We start from the raw sequence: 20,015 nt of genomic DNA on the forward strand, positions 1-20,015 counted from the left end.
AATATGCAGGGCTCAGTCCTGTGTCTCTTGCTACCAGGGCCATCCTTAGGCATAGGCAGCATACGTGGCTGCATAGGGCACAAAAATTTGGGGCACCCCTGGGTCTTACCTCCCCACAACCTTTCCCTGTCTCTGTTCTGACCCTTCCTGCACGGTCCTACCACAGCTGGCTGCTGCAGCCCGGTGAGGTGAGTCTTCCTCCAGGGGAGATCTAGTGCTTAAAAGTGAAAAAGCCTCCAGCCTGCCAGACCTACTAGCTCAACACTGAAACTGTTAAAGAGCCATTCAAGGGGTAATGAAGCCATTTAACAGGCATTTGCCAAACCCCAGGCATAGACTGTTGGTTTCTGGCTGTCCTGACAAAACCAGTGGTGCATTATTGTGATATTTACTCAGAACATGTTAGTCTACAGGACTTTCGTTTAAAATTTGCTTTAAAAATATTTCATTAGTGTGTTGCTGAAGATTATAAAATCACATCACTAAAAAATCTTTGCATAGATTTTTAGATGCACGATCTGAGGATTCATCTTTAGCCTTGAATGCTTGGATCTTCAGACATACAGTTTTTTTAAATAAATCCTTCAACAGACCCCCCTTATTTCACATACACATGCCAGCCCGGGCTGCAGTCGGGTGTAGGGGCACCAGGTTAATAATACTGCACAGGGTCCCATAAATCCTAAGGACGGCCCTGCCTGGCACTCTGACAGGGCAGCTTCACCCTAGCTGTGAATCCTGCAGAAAGAGACGTTAGACACAACAGAACGGTCTGGCTGAACAATTTGCTCTCCTCACGTGAATTCATTGCTGGAATTGATGCTGGCTTGACAGCCCTGGAGAAAGCTTAGGGGAGCCAATCTACAATCCCCCAGGCCATTCCAATAGGCCTCATCTCTGATAGACAGAGGCTGATTCCACAGAGAAGGAGGGCAGCTGAGTCTTCCAGTCCCGCTCCACCCCATCCTCTCTGCTGAGATTCCCTGCCATTGTCTCACAAGAATCAGGGATGAGCCTTCCAAATCCTTTCCCCAAATGTATGGTAATGCTCACATCACTTTCCCTCCCCTCCTCTGCTGCAGGCATTCAGGAGTCATTGCACAATTCATAAAAAACGTCTCAAATCAGGTCTCTCTTTCAGCTGGCTGCAGTGGGCCAGATCTCCAGCAGGTGTAAATGGGTACAACTCTAATGGCTCTACACCCATTTACGCGAGCTCTGGATTGAGCCTGATGAGTCTATTTTCAGGCAGGATTTTCATGGACAGTTCATAGTGCATCTAATAAGAGGAGTGTAGAGAAAAAAAAACAGAGTTTTTAACTCCTACAGAGCCCTCACTTACCGCTAAAAGCCTCTGTGATGAGGGTGGAATGGCTGCAGCGCAGGAGCCAGGAATAGGTTATTTGTGACTCACTCTTCATGTGGCATTAGCACAGGACAGGTGAAGAACTAATGGTAACAAAACACCATCTGATCATGTTCCCATCAGACGGTTAATGATTGTTTTAATAGTTATTTACAGGGGCAGGAAGCAGCCGTGTCGAGGAACAGAACAGACCCAACCAGCCCCACTATGGCAGCTTCCAACTGGACCATGACCCACCCCTCCACCTTCATCCTCCTCGGCATCCCGGGGCTGGAGGCGGCGCACGTCTGGATCTCCATCCCCTTCTGCTCCGTCTACATTCTGTCCCTCCTGGGGAACGGCCTCCTCCTGGCTGTTATCAAGACTGAGCCGAGTCTCCACGAGCCCATGTACCTTTTCCTTTCCATGCTGGCACTGGCCGACCTGGTTGTCTCCACCACCACCCTGCCCAAAACCCTCTGCATTTTCTGGTTCAGGGACCGGGTCATTCACACCAACGCTTGCTTGGCCCAGATTTTTTTGATTCACTCAGTTTCATGCATGGAGTCCGGGTTTTTGCTGGCCATGGCCTTCGATCGCTATGTCGCTATCTGTAACCCGCTGAGACACTCACACATCCTCACCAATCAGGTCGTAGCCAAGATAGGGCTGGTCGTTGTGATGAGGGGGACCATTTTACTGGGCCCTCACCCATTTCTGCTCAAACGGCTCCCGTACTGCAGGACCAATGTCATTTCTCACACCTATTGTGAATTCATGGCGCTGGTGAACCTGGCCTGTGAGGACACGACGGTTATGAGTGCCTATAGTCTGGCCGTATCGGTTTTCACTGGGGGATTAGATTTTATCCTCATTGTCCTGTCCTACATCCTGATCCTCCAGGCCGTCTTCAGACTTCCCTCCAAGGAGGCACGGCACAAGTCCCTCGGCACGTGCAGTGCCCACGTCATCGCAATGCTGTTTTTTTACACCCCAGCGACTTTCACCTACTTCTCCCACCGCTTCGGCCACATGGCTCCCCACGTTCACATCCTCATCGCCAACATTTACCTGCTCTTGCCTCCCATGATGAACCCCATCATCTACGGGGTGAGAACCCCGAGGATCCGGCAGAGGGTGCTCCACATCTTGGGCATCAAACCAGCCTGAAGCCCACAGGACCGGTCAGCGGCTGAGGAGCAAGGTCCGTGCAGGAAACATCAGGACCAGCAAGGCCTGGCATCCAGACAACTCAGTAACCCCCGGCTGTAGAAACCCACCTCAGCCTTGCTGAGCAGCAGAGCTAATAAACATGCTTGTCTCAGTCTGCAGCAGAACATGGCTTCGACTTTTCACTACTCTAGAGCATTGTTTTCACTCACCATTTCCACCCAGCCCAGCGAGATCAGAGCCTCATTGTGCGAGGTCCTGTGAGACATACAGCTAGAGACCGTCCCAGCCCCATGGGCTTCTATCTAAACAGACAAGAGGGACCAACTGTGGGCAAGGCAGGGTTATGGTCACTCCACATTACAGGTGTGGGATGAGGCCCAGGGAGCCCAAGAACCTGTCGAACATCACAGAAGGAGTCTAAGACTATGCCAGCAATTGCTTCAGGGCACCAGCCAACCTCTCCTCATTGGGGGTGAATATGAAAGGTCCCCTGGAGGCAGGTTACCCCCAGCTACACCATGCAGAGGGTCTTGACCCTAATCTGGTCAATCTCAGACAGAGGAGATTGGAGCAGACTGCACTCCGGCCTGAGCCAGTGAACCCAGAGCTAAGCCCCAGTCCAGAGCCTTAACCACAAGGCCAGGCCTCCAAGCTACCACATGGCAAACTCATACCCCGATGGCTGAATCTCTCCCTGATGCACCCTCTCACACCCAGCTGCTTGCCTCTCCCTTTTGCCACGTGCCCTCTCATGCCCAGACGACTACCCCTCTCCCCCCGACACATGCCCTCTTACACCCCTCTCCCTTTCTCAGAATCTTTTCCATGTTCCCAGGCTAGAAGGAGCCTCTCTGACTATCTCGTCTGACCTCCCTGCCTGTGGGCACTCGAAGAGTCCTGGGAAGTGGTAGGAGGGGTTCTCACTACAGCAAAGAGCTTTGGGAAGACGAGTATGACTGAGCCTTGGTGAAGGCTGTGACGTCGCACTCCATACGATTTTATGAAAATATGATGAGTGTGAATATAATGTAACTGGAATATGCTCCATGCAAAAGGTCTCTTGTAAGGTATCATTACAAAGCTTATAATCTACTCAGTGTGATCATCCCTATTTGTATGAATGTATCATTCTTGTATCTGAAACTAGAAATATGAAATATAACTCTGAGGGCCTATTGTAATTGCAAATGCAAAGTGTGGGCCATTAATGGTGGTTTGGAATCTTGCTGGCTCCCATCAACTAGGACAATTGACTGTGGATAGCTCTGTTTGCTTGCAAGCCCTCCTGTGAGTCAGACCAGGAGGAATGGAGGCTTGGGGTCTCACAGGACATGTGACCATGTCCCCTGGTACTGGAATCCATCTTAAACCTGGGGCTTTTCCATTGAGAAGGAGGGGTGGGGACCCAGAGAGACAAAGGGTCCCCTTTAGTTTCCTTCTGTATTAGGCTTAGACTTGCATGTTTTGTTTTATTTTGTTTGGTAATTTATTTTGTTCCATCTGTTATTACTTGGAACCACTTAAATCCTCTTTTTTATATTTAATAAAATCACATTTTACCTATTAATTAAACCAGCAAGTAATTAATACCTGGGGGAGCAAACATCTGTGCATATCTATCAGAGTTAGAGGGCGAACAATTTATGAGTTTACGCTGTATATGCTTTATACAGAGTAAAACAGATTTATTTGGGGGTTGGATCCCATTGGGAACTGCACTTCTGGGTGCTGGAGACAGGCTCGCTTCTCAAGCTGTTTTCAGTTAAGCCTGCAGCTTTCGTGGTTCAGACCTGGGTCTGGGTTGTAGCAGGCTAGCATGTCTGGATCAACAAGACAGGGCTCTAGGGGCCCAGGCTGGCAGGGAAAATGGGCTCAGAGGTCGTCCCAGCACATCAGGTGGCAGTTCCCCAGGGGGTCTCTGTGACCCAACCCATCAGAGAGGCCCAATGACTGGCCATTGGGAAGGGATGAGGGGAGTCTCCACGGACTGTACACAGAGGAGAATGGGGCTGGCAAAAAGAGGGTTTCCTGGAGGACGCTGAGCGGCTACACAGTGTCATACAAGTTTAGCCTTGAATTACAGCGGACCATGCCCGTCTCCTCTCCTCTCCACCATCCTCACAGGGTGTTTGCTGTGAGTTCACCTACCAGCCCCACCTCCCCACCAGGAGCCAGGTGCCTGCTGGTCACTCTGTCCCAGCTCCTCAGTCTGCATTCGGCACTGTTAGTGTGTCTGGCACCCCACTGCTGCTCCTAGGGGGCTGGAAGGGGCCAGCCATGTGACTGCATCACTGGCCCCCATTCTGCCCACAGGGACCGAGCGAGGGTCTGCCTCTCTCAGCCCCAATCCCCTCACAGGGACCGAGCGAGGGTCTGCCTCCCTCAGCCCCAATCCCTGCACAGGGGCTGAGCGAGGATCTGCCTCTCTCAGCCCCAATCCCTGCACAGGGGCTGAGCGAGGATCTGCCTCTCTCAGCCCCAATCCCCTCACAGGGTATGGGCGTGTGTCTGTCTCTTTGCTCCATTCCCCTCAGATGGGGCCAGGCGTGTGTCTGCCTCTCTCAGGCCCAATCCCTTCACAGGGGCCGGGAGTGTGTCTGCCTCTGTCATAGGTTTATTCCCCACTTGGAACTTCAGCATCCACAAAATGGGGACCTGCATGGGCTCCTCTAAACTTAAATCCTAGTTTAGATCTGGTAATGCTGCCACCAGCAAGAAATTCCAGTGTCTAGCACACTCCCTGTTCCACCAAAACTTTCCCGGGGGAACACCGATCCAAACTCCTTGGATCTTAACACAAAGGGAAATAGCCCATTCCCCCACCTCCCCCTCCCTTAGCCGTCGGGAGAGATCACCTTGATTCAAACTCCTTGAATCAAAACAAAGAGGGATTCACCTTCCCCCCTCCTCTTCCCCTGAGGTTCCAAACAAGGGAAGAAATCAATCAGGTTCTTAAAAGGAAAGATTTTATTAAAAGAAAGAAAGAAAGTAACACTATCTCTGTAACACCAGGATGAAAAATATTACAGGGTCTAGCTTATAAACCTAGAGGGACTCCCCCTCCCCACTTTCTCAGAATAATCAAAGGTAACACCAAACAGAAATAAAGATATTTCTCCAGCAAACACACATTTGCAAATACAGAAATTAATCACAAAACTAATCCGCCTTGCTAATACTCACTATACTGAATAGAAGGAAATATTTCAGGAAGCTTGGAGAGCCTGGATGTACGTCTGGCCTCTCTTAATCCCAAGAGAGAACAACCCCCAAAACAAAGAACACAAACAAAGACTTCCCTCCACAGAGATCTGAAATTATCTTGTCCCTTGATTGGTCCTCTGGTCAGGTGTTCATCAGGTTACTGAGCTTGTTAACCCTTTACAGGTAAAAGAGACCTTAACCCTTAACTATCTGGTTATGACAGCCTCTCTCAGCCCCAATCCCTTCACAGGGGGCCGGGTGTGTGTGTCTCTTTGCTCCATTCCCCTCAGATGGAGCCAGGTGTGTGTCTCCATCTCTCTCCCCCATTCACCTCACAGGGGCCAGGCGTTTGTCCATTTCTCTCAGCCCCGTTCCCCTCACAGGGGTTGAGTGTGTGTCTGCATTTCCTGGCCCCGTTCCCCTCAGAGACGCTGGGCGTGTGTCTGCATCTCTTTGCTGCATTCCCCTCACAGGAGCCAGGCATGTGTCTGTGTCTCTTGGCCCTGTCCCCTCACAGGTGCTGGGCGTGTGTCTGGCTCTCTCAGCCCCATTTCCCTCACAGAGGCCGGGTGTGTATTTGTGTCTTTTAGCCCCATTCCTCTCGCAAAGGCTGGACATGTGTCTGTGTGTCTCTCAGCCCCAAGCCCCTCACAGGGGCCAGGTGTGTATCTGCGTCTCTTTGTTCCATTCCTCTCACAGGAGCCAGGCGTGCGTCTGCATCTCTCTGCCCTGTGCCCCTCACCATAGGCGTCGACTCCATGAATGCTCCGGGGCTGTAGCACTCACGGGTTTGTTTTTCACCCCATACACAATACAGTTTAATATGGGGGGCACCCACAGGTAGAGATTGGCCACAAGGATGTGGGCATGGCAGGGGACTTTGTGGCCAAAGCGGTAGGTTAGGAATGTGAAGAGGCTCGTAGTATGAAAGGGAGCCCAGCCAGAAGAAGCTCAGCATTTTGGGCAGGGTTGACGTGGACAGGACCAGGTCGGTGATGGTCAGCATGGCCAGAAAGAGGTACATGGGCTCATGGAGGCTGGACTCTCTTTATAACAATGACATTTTTTGAACAGAGTAATGACATACATGATACAGAAAGGGAAGGCGATCCATAACTGGTCCTCTTGCAGTCCAGGGATGCCGACCAGGAGGAAGGCAGCAGGGTGGGAGCACGTGCTGGTGTTCGGACATGACATGACTTGCAGTTCTTCTCCTAGCTGAGCTGGGAGAGCTTTCATCCTGTGAACAAGCAGCAAAGAACCCATGAGTTAAATTCAAGAAAATAGAAAGGAACATAAACTCTGGTAAATAAAATGTAAAAATATAATGAGGAAGCCCAAAAAAGAATTTGAAGAACAGCTAGTGAAAGACTAAAAAAGTAATAGCAATTATTATTATTTTTTTTTTGAAGTACATCAGAAGTAGGAAGTCTGCTAACCAACCAATGGGGCCACTGGATAATCGAGACAGTAAAAGAGCATTCAGGGACGATAAGGTCATTGCAGAGAAACTAATTGAATTATTTTCATCGGTCTTCACAGCTGAGGATGTGAGGTACATTCCCAAACCTGAGTCACTCTTTTTAGGCATAGTGAGGCGGTATGGTTCCCCACTGCCCCGGAGAGGGACGAGCCCCTCTGGATGCCGGAGTGAGTGGAGCCAGAACACCCTGGCCCTGCCCCGCAGAGGTCAAGGTTCAAGACAGAAAGCATAAAAGACCAGCCTCAGAGCTCACTCGGGGATGAGCCACTGGAGAGACCCAGACACCGCAGATTTGGCTCCTGGCTGGGAGATCCCCCGTGGGCCACGGCAGAACAGAAGAGTGGCCAGACCTTCCAGTAGCCTGCTTCAACCAGAGCCTGGACGAGCTTCCCATCAGCTACCTGGAGGCCCCCACAGCGCTCAACCTCCCAGAGGATACCGTCCAGATCCAGGTACTTTCCGAGGGGGAGTGTGAAAGTAGCCCGGGGGCAGCCGAGCATAATCTGGCTGCAGCACTGCCAGAACCCACGTCAGTGTGTTGCAGACAGGATCCCCACTGACCCGGCGGCAGGCCTTCCTGCTGCTGCTAGGGCCCTGGGCTGGGATGCAGTGGAGTGGGTGCGTCCCCCCTGCCACCCAACCTGGGCGTGTGAGTCTCACCCTTCCCCTGGCCATTCTGAACCAGAGCCTGGGCTGTTTGCCTGATTCCTTGTTGCCCTGCCCTGACCCAGGGCCTGGGCTTGCTACTATATACGGGCTCTGCCTGACCAGAGGCCTGAGCTGATTGACTGAGTGTCTCTTTTGCCCAGCCCTGACCCAGGGACGTGGGCCTTGCTGTTTATGTACTGCTACTCAGCCCCAGCCTGAGGCCTGAGCCCTGACGGATTGCGACTCGGCCAACCTTCGGCCAGGCGCAGGTAGCTACAATTGTTTGCCTCTACTGCTGCCATGGAGAGAGGCTCCTGTGGCCAGACTGATTCCCTGCCCACAACTGTAAGGTGTAGTGAGGTGGTGTGGTCTCCCGCCGATCCCGATTGGGACGAGCCCCAGCCAAACGCCTCTACATTAGCTGACAAATCTGCGAAACTATCTCAGGTTGAGGCGTCATTAGAGGAGGTTTAAGATGAATTTGATAAACTAAACAGTAATAAGTCACCAGGACCAGATGAGATTCACCCAAAAGTTCTGAAGGAACTCAAATGTGAACTTGCAGAACTACTAACAGTCATCGTTACCGATCATTTAAATCAGCTTCTGTACCAGATGATTGAAGGATAACTAATGTGGTGACATTTTTTCAAAAAAGGACTCTAGAGTAGAGGTGATCCCAGCAATTACAGGCCGGTAAGCCTGTTTTCAGTACCTGGCAAACTGGTTGAAGATCTGAAGAAATGCCAGTGGTCGCACCATCTACCATCCAGTGTCTGACCTCCCCTGCCTAAGCCAGCTAATGGAGAAATACTGCCCCAGCGCCATGCCCTGGCCTGACCCATGACTGAGAGAGATCCAGGATGCTGCAGCTTTTAGGCAGCCCTGGAGACATTTTTTAACAAGCTTCTCAATTAAAGCTGTTTTAGCACAGGACTACACTAGAAACTTTTGCTGGGATAGCAGTGTTGGCCAGGCAAAAGGCCTAGTGTAGACGCGGTTATACCAGGATAAAAGTGCTTTTGCTGGTGTAGCTTATTTCACTTGCTGTCAGTATAAGCTGCGTCTACATGAGGCGGGTTTGCCAGTACAGCTATACTGCCTCTGATGGAGTCTTAAAACTTGGGTGCGGTGTGGGACCTAAACTCTTGTTCTGTAACTGACCAGATGCTCAGTTGGCACCAGGGTCATTTACATAGCAGAGGGGCATTGCCTGCATGCTCCCCACATTCCCCCAGTCCTGGGGGGGGACAGGACTGGTCTGACCCCTGCACCCTAGAGCTGGTCCCAGCTCAGAGACCCCTGGAGGCCCCTTGGGAGATTTTCCCAGTCCCAGCACAAGTCCTGCCTCGCCCCCCTCACTGGGGAATTCCTGAGCCCAGCCTCTGGTGTGGCCAGACAGCCACAGACTGTGAAGTTCTCAAGGTCATGCAGGAGCCTTCCAGCCCACACCCGCAGGCAGAGATGGCCAGACCCAGAGGGAGTCAGTGGCATTGTGACCAGGTCTATGGGGTTGCAATGCCACTCAAATTTGCAGCAACTATCAAAATGTGTAGTTTCTGCAACCAATCAGCAGCCAGTGATTTTCTTGCAGCTAGATCTATAAACGAGTCCAGGACTGTACAGCACTTGAACAGGCTCCTAGAGTTCATGAGTCTTGGCAAACCCTGCCTGGCTTTTCATTTGTTTGATAATAATGAGCTTTCCCCATGATCTCAGCTTGTCCCTGGTGCATCGGCCTGCCCAGCCCTCTCGGGGCGCCGTAGGCCCAAGAAGAGAGAAAAGCAGGGGACTGTTTGTCAGTCTCACGCTCTCTGCTAAGCTGCGGCTGCTCAGGTGAAGCAGAAACCCTGCTGAGATCCCACAGCGATGGCTATAAACCTCCCTGCCCAGCGCTCCTCCAGCACTTCACAGAGACTCTGCGGACACCTCCTGCTGCCCCGGGCAGCCCCTCTCTGCTGAGCAGGAGCTGGGTGAGTGCAGGGCTTTGGAGCCCAGAAATGGCCATGATTAACGGCACCTGCCCCACATAACAGCCCAGGGGAAGCACAGAGGGGAGACGGGGAGGGGGGATCCTGCAGGTTTTCCCCGGTCAGGGAAGTTCAGCGAGGGGCAGGCTCAGGGTCTGGGGAGAGAGCACTGAGAGCCACATGTCCTGATGACTGGTCTGCAGGAAAGGCACTTAGCCTGGGGGACCCTCACAGTTTAATGCCTTTATAATTGCACAGAAGGGGCTGGGTTATTCAGTGGGGCTTGGCTGGGAAACGTGGAGCTGTTGCCCTGGATTTAAGGGGCGTATATAGCCCGGAATGTGACCAAGCCAATTGCAGCCATATTATGTGCACTCAGCCACGATGAATGAATAAAAAAGAACGCCACATAGGGTTAATTTGGAGACAGGCTTGCAGAAACAAGGTCATTCAGTACTGGCAACTTTGCTAATTAGTATAAAAAAATAAAAATCTAAATAGCCTTAACTCTAGATGCCCCTAATAATAAAAGTTGATTAAAAGTTAAAAAAGTGTAACAGAGCTCCGGACGTTTTCCCAGCTCTCCTCTTTGGGGCAGAGACCCCTGTATATTCTGGGCAGCCCTGTCGGTTTGATAGTATGTGACCATGCTGTTCCTTTGAGTGTCTGATTCTGCCCTCACAAAGCTTCCCCCGCCTAGGTCCCATTGGATCCAACACAACCACTTGCACCTGGCTGAAGGTAGAATTTGGCTGGGAGGTTACTGTCAGCATATCATTCAATCCAGCCGCATTGTATTGAAATTGTGATGACGGTGTCTTTAGGCAGCTTCTGCCCTCAGACATAGCGGCCCCTTGAAACCTGGGATTAGTTTAATGCATCAACAACAGCCTCTGTGCTTCACCTTCAATCTGCTGGGAATCTTCTCTCCCACAAGGTGTGTGAATGGTCCATATCCCCTGTGTGTGTGACAGCAGGTGTCTCTCTGGGGAATGTCTGCTGTTACTTATTTGTAGCACGGCAGTAATCAGAGGCCATAATTAAAAGCTCTCTGGCCAATTCCCTGACTGCCCAACCTTCAAAGAACAAAAGAGGTCTAATCACAAATACTTTCCAGCCAAGTTTTGAAATGTACAGATCTAGATTCAACTTGTACACCTCACTAAGGATAGAGCGAGCCCTCTGCCGAAGCAAGCCCAGGCAGCGACAGGGGCTGTTTATCTTTCTGAGTGTTGAGATATCTATCAGTTAAATGAGAGATCCCAAAAGAAATGCCCACACCCAAGGGCAGGTTTGTAATACTCCTCTGACAGCAGATCGGTCTCATTCACTTCCAGGTTTGCAGGCAGTGATTTATTTATAGGCATGTCCATAGTGATCATGGGAACCAAGCTGTGACGTTATTGATATAAATGGGGACCATATAGAACATGGGTTGCAACCAAGGTCCTGTAGTGGCTCCAAATCCTAAGTAAAGGGGGTCATATAAGGTGTCTAAGACCAGGTTCTGGGTTGCTGATTATAATTATGCTGTCTATATGTCTGTATCATTTTTAGTTGAAGTTATGAATGTTGGCTCTATGCTGTCTGTATTTCAAGTTTGTGCTGTGCTTCTGGGGGAAGCCTCCCAGACAAGCTGGTGTTAGCTCTGCCTAGCCTGTTTGATGGCCCATTAAGGACCGTCAGCTACACAATGGACCCATGGAGAGAAGGCAGACACGCCTTGTGACTCAGCAAAGTATGCAGGGACTGGCCCATGTGACTCCAGGCTCCATTTTGCTGTAAATTTCCACAGTGAAGACAAAGAGATTCTTACACCTGGAAAAGTCTATATAAGGCTGATGCTTCATCTCCATCTTGTCTTCAATCCTGCTTCTGACCTCTGGAGGGATTTTGCTACAAACTGAAGCTCTACACAAGGGACTGAATGACCCATCCCAGCAGGGGATGTTCCAGAGACTCAATTTGAACCTGCAGTTTACTCCATCTCTGCTGCAAGCCTAAACTAAGAACTTTGCCATTACTGTATGTAATTGATTCCATTTAACCAATTCTACCTCTCATCTCTACCTTTTTCCCTTTATGAATAAACCTTTAGATTTTAGATTCTAAAGGATTGGCAACAGCGTGATTTGTGGGTAAGATCTGATGTGTATATTGACCTGGGTCTGGGGCTTGGTCCTTTGGGATCGAGGGAACCTTTTTCTTTTATTGGGGTGTTGGTTTTCATAACCATTTATCCCCAGGACGAGTGCACTGGTGGTGATGCTGGGAGACTGGAGTGTCTAAGGAAATTGCTTGTGTGACTTGTGGTTAGCCAGTGGGGTGAGACCAAAGTCCTTTTTGTCTGGCTGGTTTGGTTTGCCTTAGAGGTGGAAAAACCCCAGCCTAGGGCTGTGACTGCCCTGTTTGAGCAATTGGTCCTGAATTGGCACTCTCAGTTGGGTCCCGCCAGAATCGCTCCGTCACAGTGGCGTAGTCGTGCTTGGATCCACAGAACCAGGTCAATTAAGCTTTGGGTCAGAACCCCACGCTATCCAAATTTTAACTGTGGGATTGAGAGTTTGGTTGGTTAAAGATCAGTGACCATGAGACAGAAAGCCTCAGGAAAAGCAAGGAAACTGCAAGCCTTGAGAGACAGCCTGCAGTTTGATTATGAGCAAGAACTGGCAGAAATTCGAATGGAGAAAGAGGCTGATGAGAGAAAGAAAGAAGTTGCTAAGAGAGAAGAAAAAGCTCGTAAGAGGCGTCTGGAGCTGCTGGCTGCTGAGGAGAAAACTCAACAGATGCAACAGGAGACAGCTAGACTCCAACTCCAAGTCAAAAAGCAATGGAAGAACAGCAGAGACTGTATCCTCTTGAAAGTCCAGTTTGTAACAATGTTGGTATGTTGTATAAATCTGAGCAGTTGTCTGGGGGTAACCAAATGTACCCCAACAATGCCACCTTTTATGTCAATGCTGTTACTGTGGGTTCAGTAGGGGGTGGCCCCATAAATTGTGCCAGTGCTATGGATGGGAATGGTAATGGAAAATTCATAGAGTGTGTAAAAGTCAATGGTAAAAGCTGTTTAGGGCAAATTATGGCTTCTAACATCACTCTTGTTAAAGCAGATCTGGTCAAAGAGGAAGATTATTTACCAAATCAGAGTGTGAATGTTGTGATCCTCTGTGAGTTTACTGTCCGTGTGCCTTTAGCTAGAATCCACCTTGAGTGGAATGGGGCTCAGCATGAAGTGATAGCTGGCGTCAGGAAGTTATTGCCTAAAGATCTTTTAATTGGGGAGAATGTTACAGCTTTGTCCAGTCCAGGTAGCCAGTCACAGGAGAGGAATGATCTTAAACCTGTGTCTATTGTGGGCAATGATTTGCCTGAGGAGGGTTGCTCCAAAGGTTTGTCTGTGCAAAAAAGCAGTATTTCTGGGAATGAAGTTTCTGAATGTCTGTCTGATGTCTCAGAAGGAAATCTGGAGTTAGATCAAGAGCAGAAAAATCTCATTGGTGAGGAAAAGGTTTCTCAGGAGCAGATTAAAGTAAATGGTCAGGTTAAAGCCCTAACTGAGGAAGGAAAGGGTAAATTTGTAATGGGTAATGGATTGGTGGCTAGTGCAGCTTGTAGAAGTAAACCTGAAATGGGTAACTGTGATTTGCTAAAAGTAGCTCAGTGTAGTGAAAAGAGCAGCAGCTTATCTGTTGGAAGAGGCAATGTGCCTGGTAGGGAAAGTTTGGAGGAGCCTAGGCAGCCTTGTGAGCTGATGGCTTTGTCTAATCAGCAGTTTGGGAAGGGAGGGATAGTGGAAGATGAGTATCCATATCCCTTACCTGTTTCCTGTGTGGAGAAATGTGACAGTGGAGGGAATGTGCCTGGGTCTGTCAGGAGTATTGACTTGCCTATAAAGGAAGCTACCCCAGTCTCCAAGCAGTTGTCTGTGAACAGCCCTGTGTGCTGGGACAAGGGAAGTAAAATCCCAAGCTGTGTGTCTGGTAAAGGAGAATGTGTCTCCGGCTCTTCTGTGTCTGTGGAGCAGACAGAAGGTGCCTGTCAGCCTGTGATGGTTGAGGGTGATTCAGTTGTCTCGAAGTTGGTTGTAAATACAGCTAAAGCCCAGGAAGGGAATGGTCCTGAGTTTGGGTCTGCTGGGGAGAATGGCACTGTGACTAGGTTGCATCCAGTTAGTGTCTTAGCAAAATCCCAGAGAACAGACAATTCTGGTGCTTGTGGTTTGCCAGTTGCTAATGTGTGGTTGGAAAAGGGTGCAGCAACTCTGTCTGATCAGGGTGATACCCCAGCCAGGGCACAAGGAGAGCATAAAGGTGATTTAATTGTGTTACCGACTGACAGTTTGACAACTTGTAGCAAGAAGGAAAAGATTCCTGAACTTGTTCATGGCCAAGGGAAGGAGATTGTTTCTAACCTGTTATCTAGAAAGTCTGTAGCATCTGTGGTTGCTCAGGGAAGTGTTCCTGTAGAGCAAGCCCTAGGTGAAGAGGGGAAGGGCAGAATTTCTGTGAGGGGTGAATTGCTGCTTAGAGAAGCTCCTAGGGAAAGGAATCCTCATGGTAGCCTGTGCAAGCAGTTTACTGCAACTGAAGGGTGTAAAAGTGATTTAATCAAGAAAGTTTCAGTTCCTAACAGCCAGAAATTTTCTGTTGTGAATGGATCCACTGACTTTCCTTTTGAGAGATCCAGTGTGGGCAGCTTTGAAAAGGTCTCAGGTGGAGTAGAAGCTGTTAAGGAAGTTGAGCAGCCCTATAACCACCTGGCTGTGTGTGGCCAGCTTGTTGGTGGGGAGACAATGCTGTTGGGACAGGAATGTCTCCATGCTGAATCTGTAAGTGAGCAGTCTGTGCTTCAGGATCTGAGGACAGATTCAGTTACTGGTGTTTCAGAGCAGAACAGTTGTATGGCTAAATGCTTGAGGAGGCAGGGGAGAGCAAGCCAGCTCTCACCCTCAGACTCTTTGGATTTGTGTGGTACCTCTGTGAGACAAAGTCCAGCCTTGGAATCCATAGCAGCTGAAGAGTTAAAAGCTAGTGTCTGTGTTGATGCGAATTACTTGGCTGGCAGGGAGAAGACAGAATTGCTAATAGCTGTTAGCACAGAGGGCCCGCCCCATCAGCCAGTGAATTCTGTTAAGCAAGAGAAATCAGGGTTTAATCCAGAAGGAAAGAGAAGACTGAATTTTGCAAAGGGAAGCCACAGGTTAACCCTAAAATGCCCAAACTCCAATGGTATTGAGCCAAGGGTGTGGCATGACAAACATGATTGTAAATGGACACTTGCAATGAATTTGTTGTTATTGCTAATGCTAATTTTTGTAACTAATGTGTTGCTATGGCCAAGAACTGTAACAATGTACAATGTGCCTAATCTTTTGGAAAATCCCTTAAACATGTTGAAAGGAATACATGAAAACACACTTTATGTTAAAGGGCCTTGCTATACTGATGTTTCACAGTTAATGCATGTAAACAGTGTTGGAACTTTTCACAGGGGAAAATACATTCCAGACCTGATGTGCTGTATGAAAGGGGAAACTGAGGCACACTACCATATTGCTTTCATGGCTAAATGCCAAGATTCCTGTACTATGAACAACCTCAATATCTACATTGGTTTAATGTTATTTGGGTTCAAAACATTGGCCAGAACTGGTATGGATAAAGTAGCTATTTTCTTTAGCTCTTGGCAAGATCACATGAAACATACAGGAACCATGCTGCAAAAGCTAACCAAGTTATACCTTGAGTTTGTAAAGAGATCCATTCATGTTATTGAACATGACTTTGATAAACCATTTCGGTTATACACTGGTACGGCCTCTAGCCCAACACTAGCTGTAGTGAGACAGACCCAAGGAAAGGGGGCTCTTGGGATGCAGTCAGCGATATTTTGTCATCCCTTCCTGCATCAATTTTGCGTTGGGGGTGTGACGTTATTGATATAAATGGGGACCATATAGAACATGGGTTGCAACCAAGGTCCTGTAGTGGCTCCAAATCCTAAGTAAAGGGGGTCATATAAGGTGTCTAAGACCAGGTTCTGGGTTGCTGATTATAATTATGCTGTCTATATGTCTGTATCATTTTTAGTTGAAGTTATGAATGTTGGCTCTATGCTGTCTGTATTTCAAGTTTGTGCTGTGCTTCTGGGGAAGCCTCCCAGACAAGCTGGTGTTAGCTCTGCCTAGCCTGTTTGATGGCCCATTAAGGACCGTCAGCTACACAATGGACCCATGGAGAGAAGGCAGACACGCCTTGTGACTCAGCAAAGTATGCAGGGACTGGCCCATGTGACTCCAGGCTCCATTTTGCTGTAAATTTCCACAGTGAAGACAAAGAGATTCTTACACCTGGAAAAGTCTATATAAGGCTGATGCTTCATCTCCATCTTGTCTTCAATCCTGCTTCTGACCTCTGGAGGGATTTTGCTACAAACTGAAGCTCTACACAAGGGACTGAATGACCCATCCCAGCAGGGATGTTCCAGAGACTCAATTTGAACCTGCAGTTTACTCCATCTCTGCTGCAAGCCTAAACTAAGAACTTTGCCATTACTGTATGTAATTGATTCCATTTAACCAATTCTACCTCTCATCTCTACCTTTTTCCCTTTATGAATAAACCTTTAGATTTTAGATTCTAAAGGATTGGCAACAGCGTGATTTGTGGGTAAGATCTGATGTGTATATTGACCTGGGTCTGGGGCTTGGTCCTTTGGGATCGAGGGAACCTTTTTCTTTTATTGGGGTGTTGGTTTTCATAACCATTTATCCCCAGGACGAGTGCACTGGTGGTGATGCTGGGAGACTGGAGTGTCTAAGGAAATTGCTTGTGTGACTTGTGGTTAGCCAGTGGGGTGAGACCAAAGTCCTTTTTGTCTGGCTGGTTTGGTTTGCCTTAGAGGTGGAAAAACCCCAGCCTAGGGCTGTGACTGCCCTGTTTGAGCAATTGGTCCTGAATTGGCACTCTCAGTTGGGTCCCGCCAGAATCGCTCCGTCACACAAGCCCAGGCAGAAATTTGTGGATCCCTGCTCACCACAACCCCCACATCCCTCCTGAGATAGGGGGTATCTGATCGACAGGGGAACTAAGGGTGAAGAGGGAGTCTGAACAGCACCTAGCTCTCCTGACACCCAAGCTGGTGCCCTAGCCACACGTCCCCGGTCTGGGTGTTTGCTCTGGGTAGCACAGTTTCCATGTGATGTTTGGTTGGTTGGTTGGATTGTCAGGCATAGAAACAGGTCTATCAGTTTTCATTTTTCTAATTTCCTGCAGGCCAGAATGGACGGCCATTTTTGCCCTGGGAGTGTCCCTGCCCCCAAGCCCTGTGGGTGAGGAGCCCAATGGAATATAAATGGGGTCTTCCAAAATGTCACAGGAGGCCGCGATTCCGAGACAAATTCTCTGCCTCTCCCTCCAATGACAGGCAGCCTCCGGGTTGGGACACCACTGCTGCTTAATTGAGGCCTTGTCTACATGGGAAAGTTGAACCTGTTTTTAAACCGATTTATTGAAACTGGGGTAAACTCCCATGTGGATGCTCCTATTTCACTTTCAAAGGGGCTAATTGCAGTTTAGCTTAGGGCTTGTCTACACTACACTGATTCCCAATCAGCTTAACCTAAACCAAAATAACAGAGGCCAGACACAGGTTTGCACCAGTTGAATGAAAGCAGTTTAAATACACCCTCTATATTAGACTGGTAAAACTTTTTCATGCAGATACATTCTGAGGCCTCATCTACATGCAGGCCAGGTCTACACTACAGACCTATATCAGTCTATACCTGTCACTCTGGAGTGTGAAAAAAACCACATCCCTGAGCAACGTAGTTATGCTGATCTAAACGTTCCCACCCCCGTGTAGAGAGTGTGATGCCTCCTTCTGACAAAGCTTCAATCTCTTGGGGAGGTGGATTAGCTACAGAGACAGGAGAACCTCTCAAGTCGGCGTAGTAGCATCTTCACTCAAGTGCTACAGTGGGTCTGCTGAACGCTGTAGCACTGTACATGAAAACAAGCCAACAGACTAAAAGACATTTTAATTAAACTGGTTTAGTTAATCAGATGCAAACCCTTGTGTGGACACTTATTTTGGGTTCAAGTATCCAAGGGGTACCCGTGTTAGTCTGGATCTGTAAAAGCAACAAAGAGTCCTGTGGCACTTTATAGACTAACAGACGTATTGGAGCAGGAGCTTTCGTAGGTGAATACCCACTTCATCAGATGCATGTAGTGGAAATTTCCAGGGGCAGGTATATATATGCAAGCAAGAAGCAGGCTAGAGACAACGAGGTTAGTTCAATCAGGGAGAATGAGGCCCCCTACTTTTGTAGTTGGCTAGCCATTTACAGTCTTTGTTTAATCCTGAGCTGATGGTACCAAATTTGCAGATGAACTGAAGCTCAGCAGTTTCTCTTTGAAGTCTGGTCCTGAAGTTTTTTTGCTGCAGGATGGCTACCTGTAGATCTGCTATTGTGTGTCTAGGGAGATTGAAGTGTTCCCCTACAGGTTTTTGTATATTGCCATTCCTAATATCTGATTTGCGTCCATTTATCCTTTTCCATAGGGACTGTCCGGTTTGGCCGATGTACATAGCAAAGGGGCATTGCTGGCATATGATGGCGTATATTACATTGGTGGACATGCAGGTGAATGAACCAGTGATGGTGTGGCTGATCTGGTTAGGTCCTGTGATGGTGTCGCTGGTGTAGATATGTGGGCAGAGTTGGCATCGAGGTTTGTTGCATGGATTGGTTCCTGAGCTAGAGTTACTATGGTGCGGTGTGCAGTTACTGGTGAGAATATGCTTCAAGTTGGCAGATTGTCTGTGGGCGAGGACTGGCCTGCCACTCAAGGCCTGTGAAAGTGAGGGATCATTGTCCAGGATGGGTTGTAGATCACTGATGATGCGTTGGAGGGGTTTTAGCTGGGGACTGTATGTGATGGCCAGTGGAGTCCTGTTAGTTTGACAGTGATGAGCTGCCAAAATCTTAACAACCGGTTCCCTATAAAAAGTTCTGATTTAAGGGGAGGGAAGCGGGGGAGGGGCCGGAGTGGGGGAGACATACTCGTGGGGCTGGGGGCCCATGCAGGGCCAGGGGAAAATTGCCTCCCCTCCAGCTGCCCTGGAGCTTGCAGCCCCCCACCCACTTACCTTGCCTGCAGCTCAAAGCAGCAGGATGACTCAGGAGCTCTGCTGAGCTGCCCAGCTGATGCCGGCTGCTGGCCACGCTGCAGCTGGGGGGAAATGGGGGAGGGGCCGGGGGAACCTCAGCCTCCCCAGCTGGGAATCCTGGGAGCAACAGGATGGTCCGGCCCGCGGACCGGAGTTCTTTGCCCACCACCTGGCCCTTTAAAAACCGGTTCTCCATGGAGGTCTAATTTTAGCAACCGGTTCTTGGGAACTGGTGGGAACCGGCTCCAGCTCACCACTGAGTAGGAGGCTTCTGGGTACACGTCTGTCTCTGTTGATCTGTTTTCTTATTTCCTCGTGTGGGTATTGTAGTTTTGAGAATGCTTGATGGAGCTTTTGTAGGCGTTGGTCTCTGTCTGAGTGGTTGGAGCAGATGTGGTTGTATCTCAGTGCTTGGCTGTAGAAAATGGATCTTGTGGTGTGCCCGGGATGGAAGCTGGAGGCATGAAGGTAGGCATAGCAGTCGGTAGGTTTTCGGTATACAGTGGTGTTAATGTGACCATCACTTATTTGCGCCATGTGTCTGGGAAGTGGACCTCCTGTGTAGATTGGTCCAGGCTGAGGTTGATGGTGGCGTGGAAGCTGTTGAAATCGTGGTGGAATTTTTCCAGAGTCTCCTTCCCATGGGTCTAGATGATGAAGATGTCATCAATGTAGCGTAGGTAGAGAAGGGGCGTGAGTGGACGAGAGCTGAGGAAGCGTTGTTCCAGGTCAGCCATAAAAATGTTAGCATATTGTGGGGCCATGCGGGTGCCCATAGCGGTGCCACTGATCTGGAGGTACATATTGTCATCAAATTTGAAATAGTTGTGTGTGAGGATTAAGGCACAGAACTCAGCAACCAGTTGTGCTGTGGCATCATCAGGGATACTGTTCCTGACAGCTTGTATTCCATCAGTGTGTGGGATGTTTGTGTAGAAAGCCTCTACATCCATGGTGGCTAGTATGGTGTTTTCTGGAAGGTCGACAATGCATTGTAGTTTTCTCAGGAAAT

At 49.1% G+C, this 20,015-nt stretch overlaps 1 protein-coding gene across 1 annotated transcript; it reads left to right on the forward strand.

The window, feature by feature from the left end:
* The first annotated feature begins 1,573 nt into the window (after positions 1–1,573).
* Positions 1,574–2,515, forward strand: LOC123361725 (olfactory receptor 52K2-like). Its single transcript, XM_045001847.1, has one exon. The coding sequence runs from the start codon at positions 1,574–1,576 to the stop codon at positions 2,513–2,515; it is 942 nt and encodes a 313-aa protein (XP_044857782.1).
* Positions 2,516–20,015: the final 17,500 nt, after the last annotated feature.

The sequence above is a fragment of the Mauremys mutica genome, chromosome 1, assembly GCF_020497125.1.
Source record: "Mauremys mutica isolate MM-2020 ecotype Southern chromosome 1, ASM2049712v1, whole genome shotgun sequence".
Classification (NCBI taxonomy): Eukaryota; Metazoa; Chordata; order Testudines; family Geoemydidae; genus Mauremys; species Mauremys mutica.

Excerpts from the sequence above, each read along its gene's own strand:
- LOC123361725 (XM_045001847.1), top strand. The coding sequence starts at position 1,574 with ATGGCAGCTTCCAACTGGACCATGACCCACCCCTCCACCTTCATCCTC.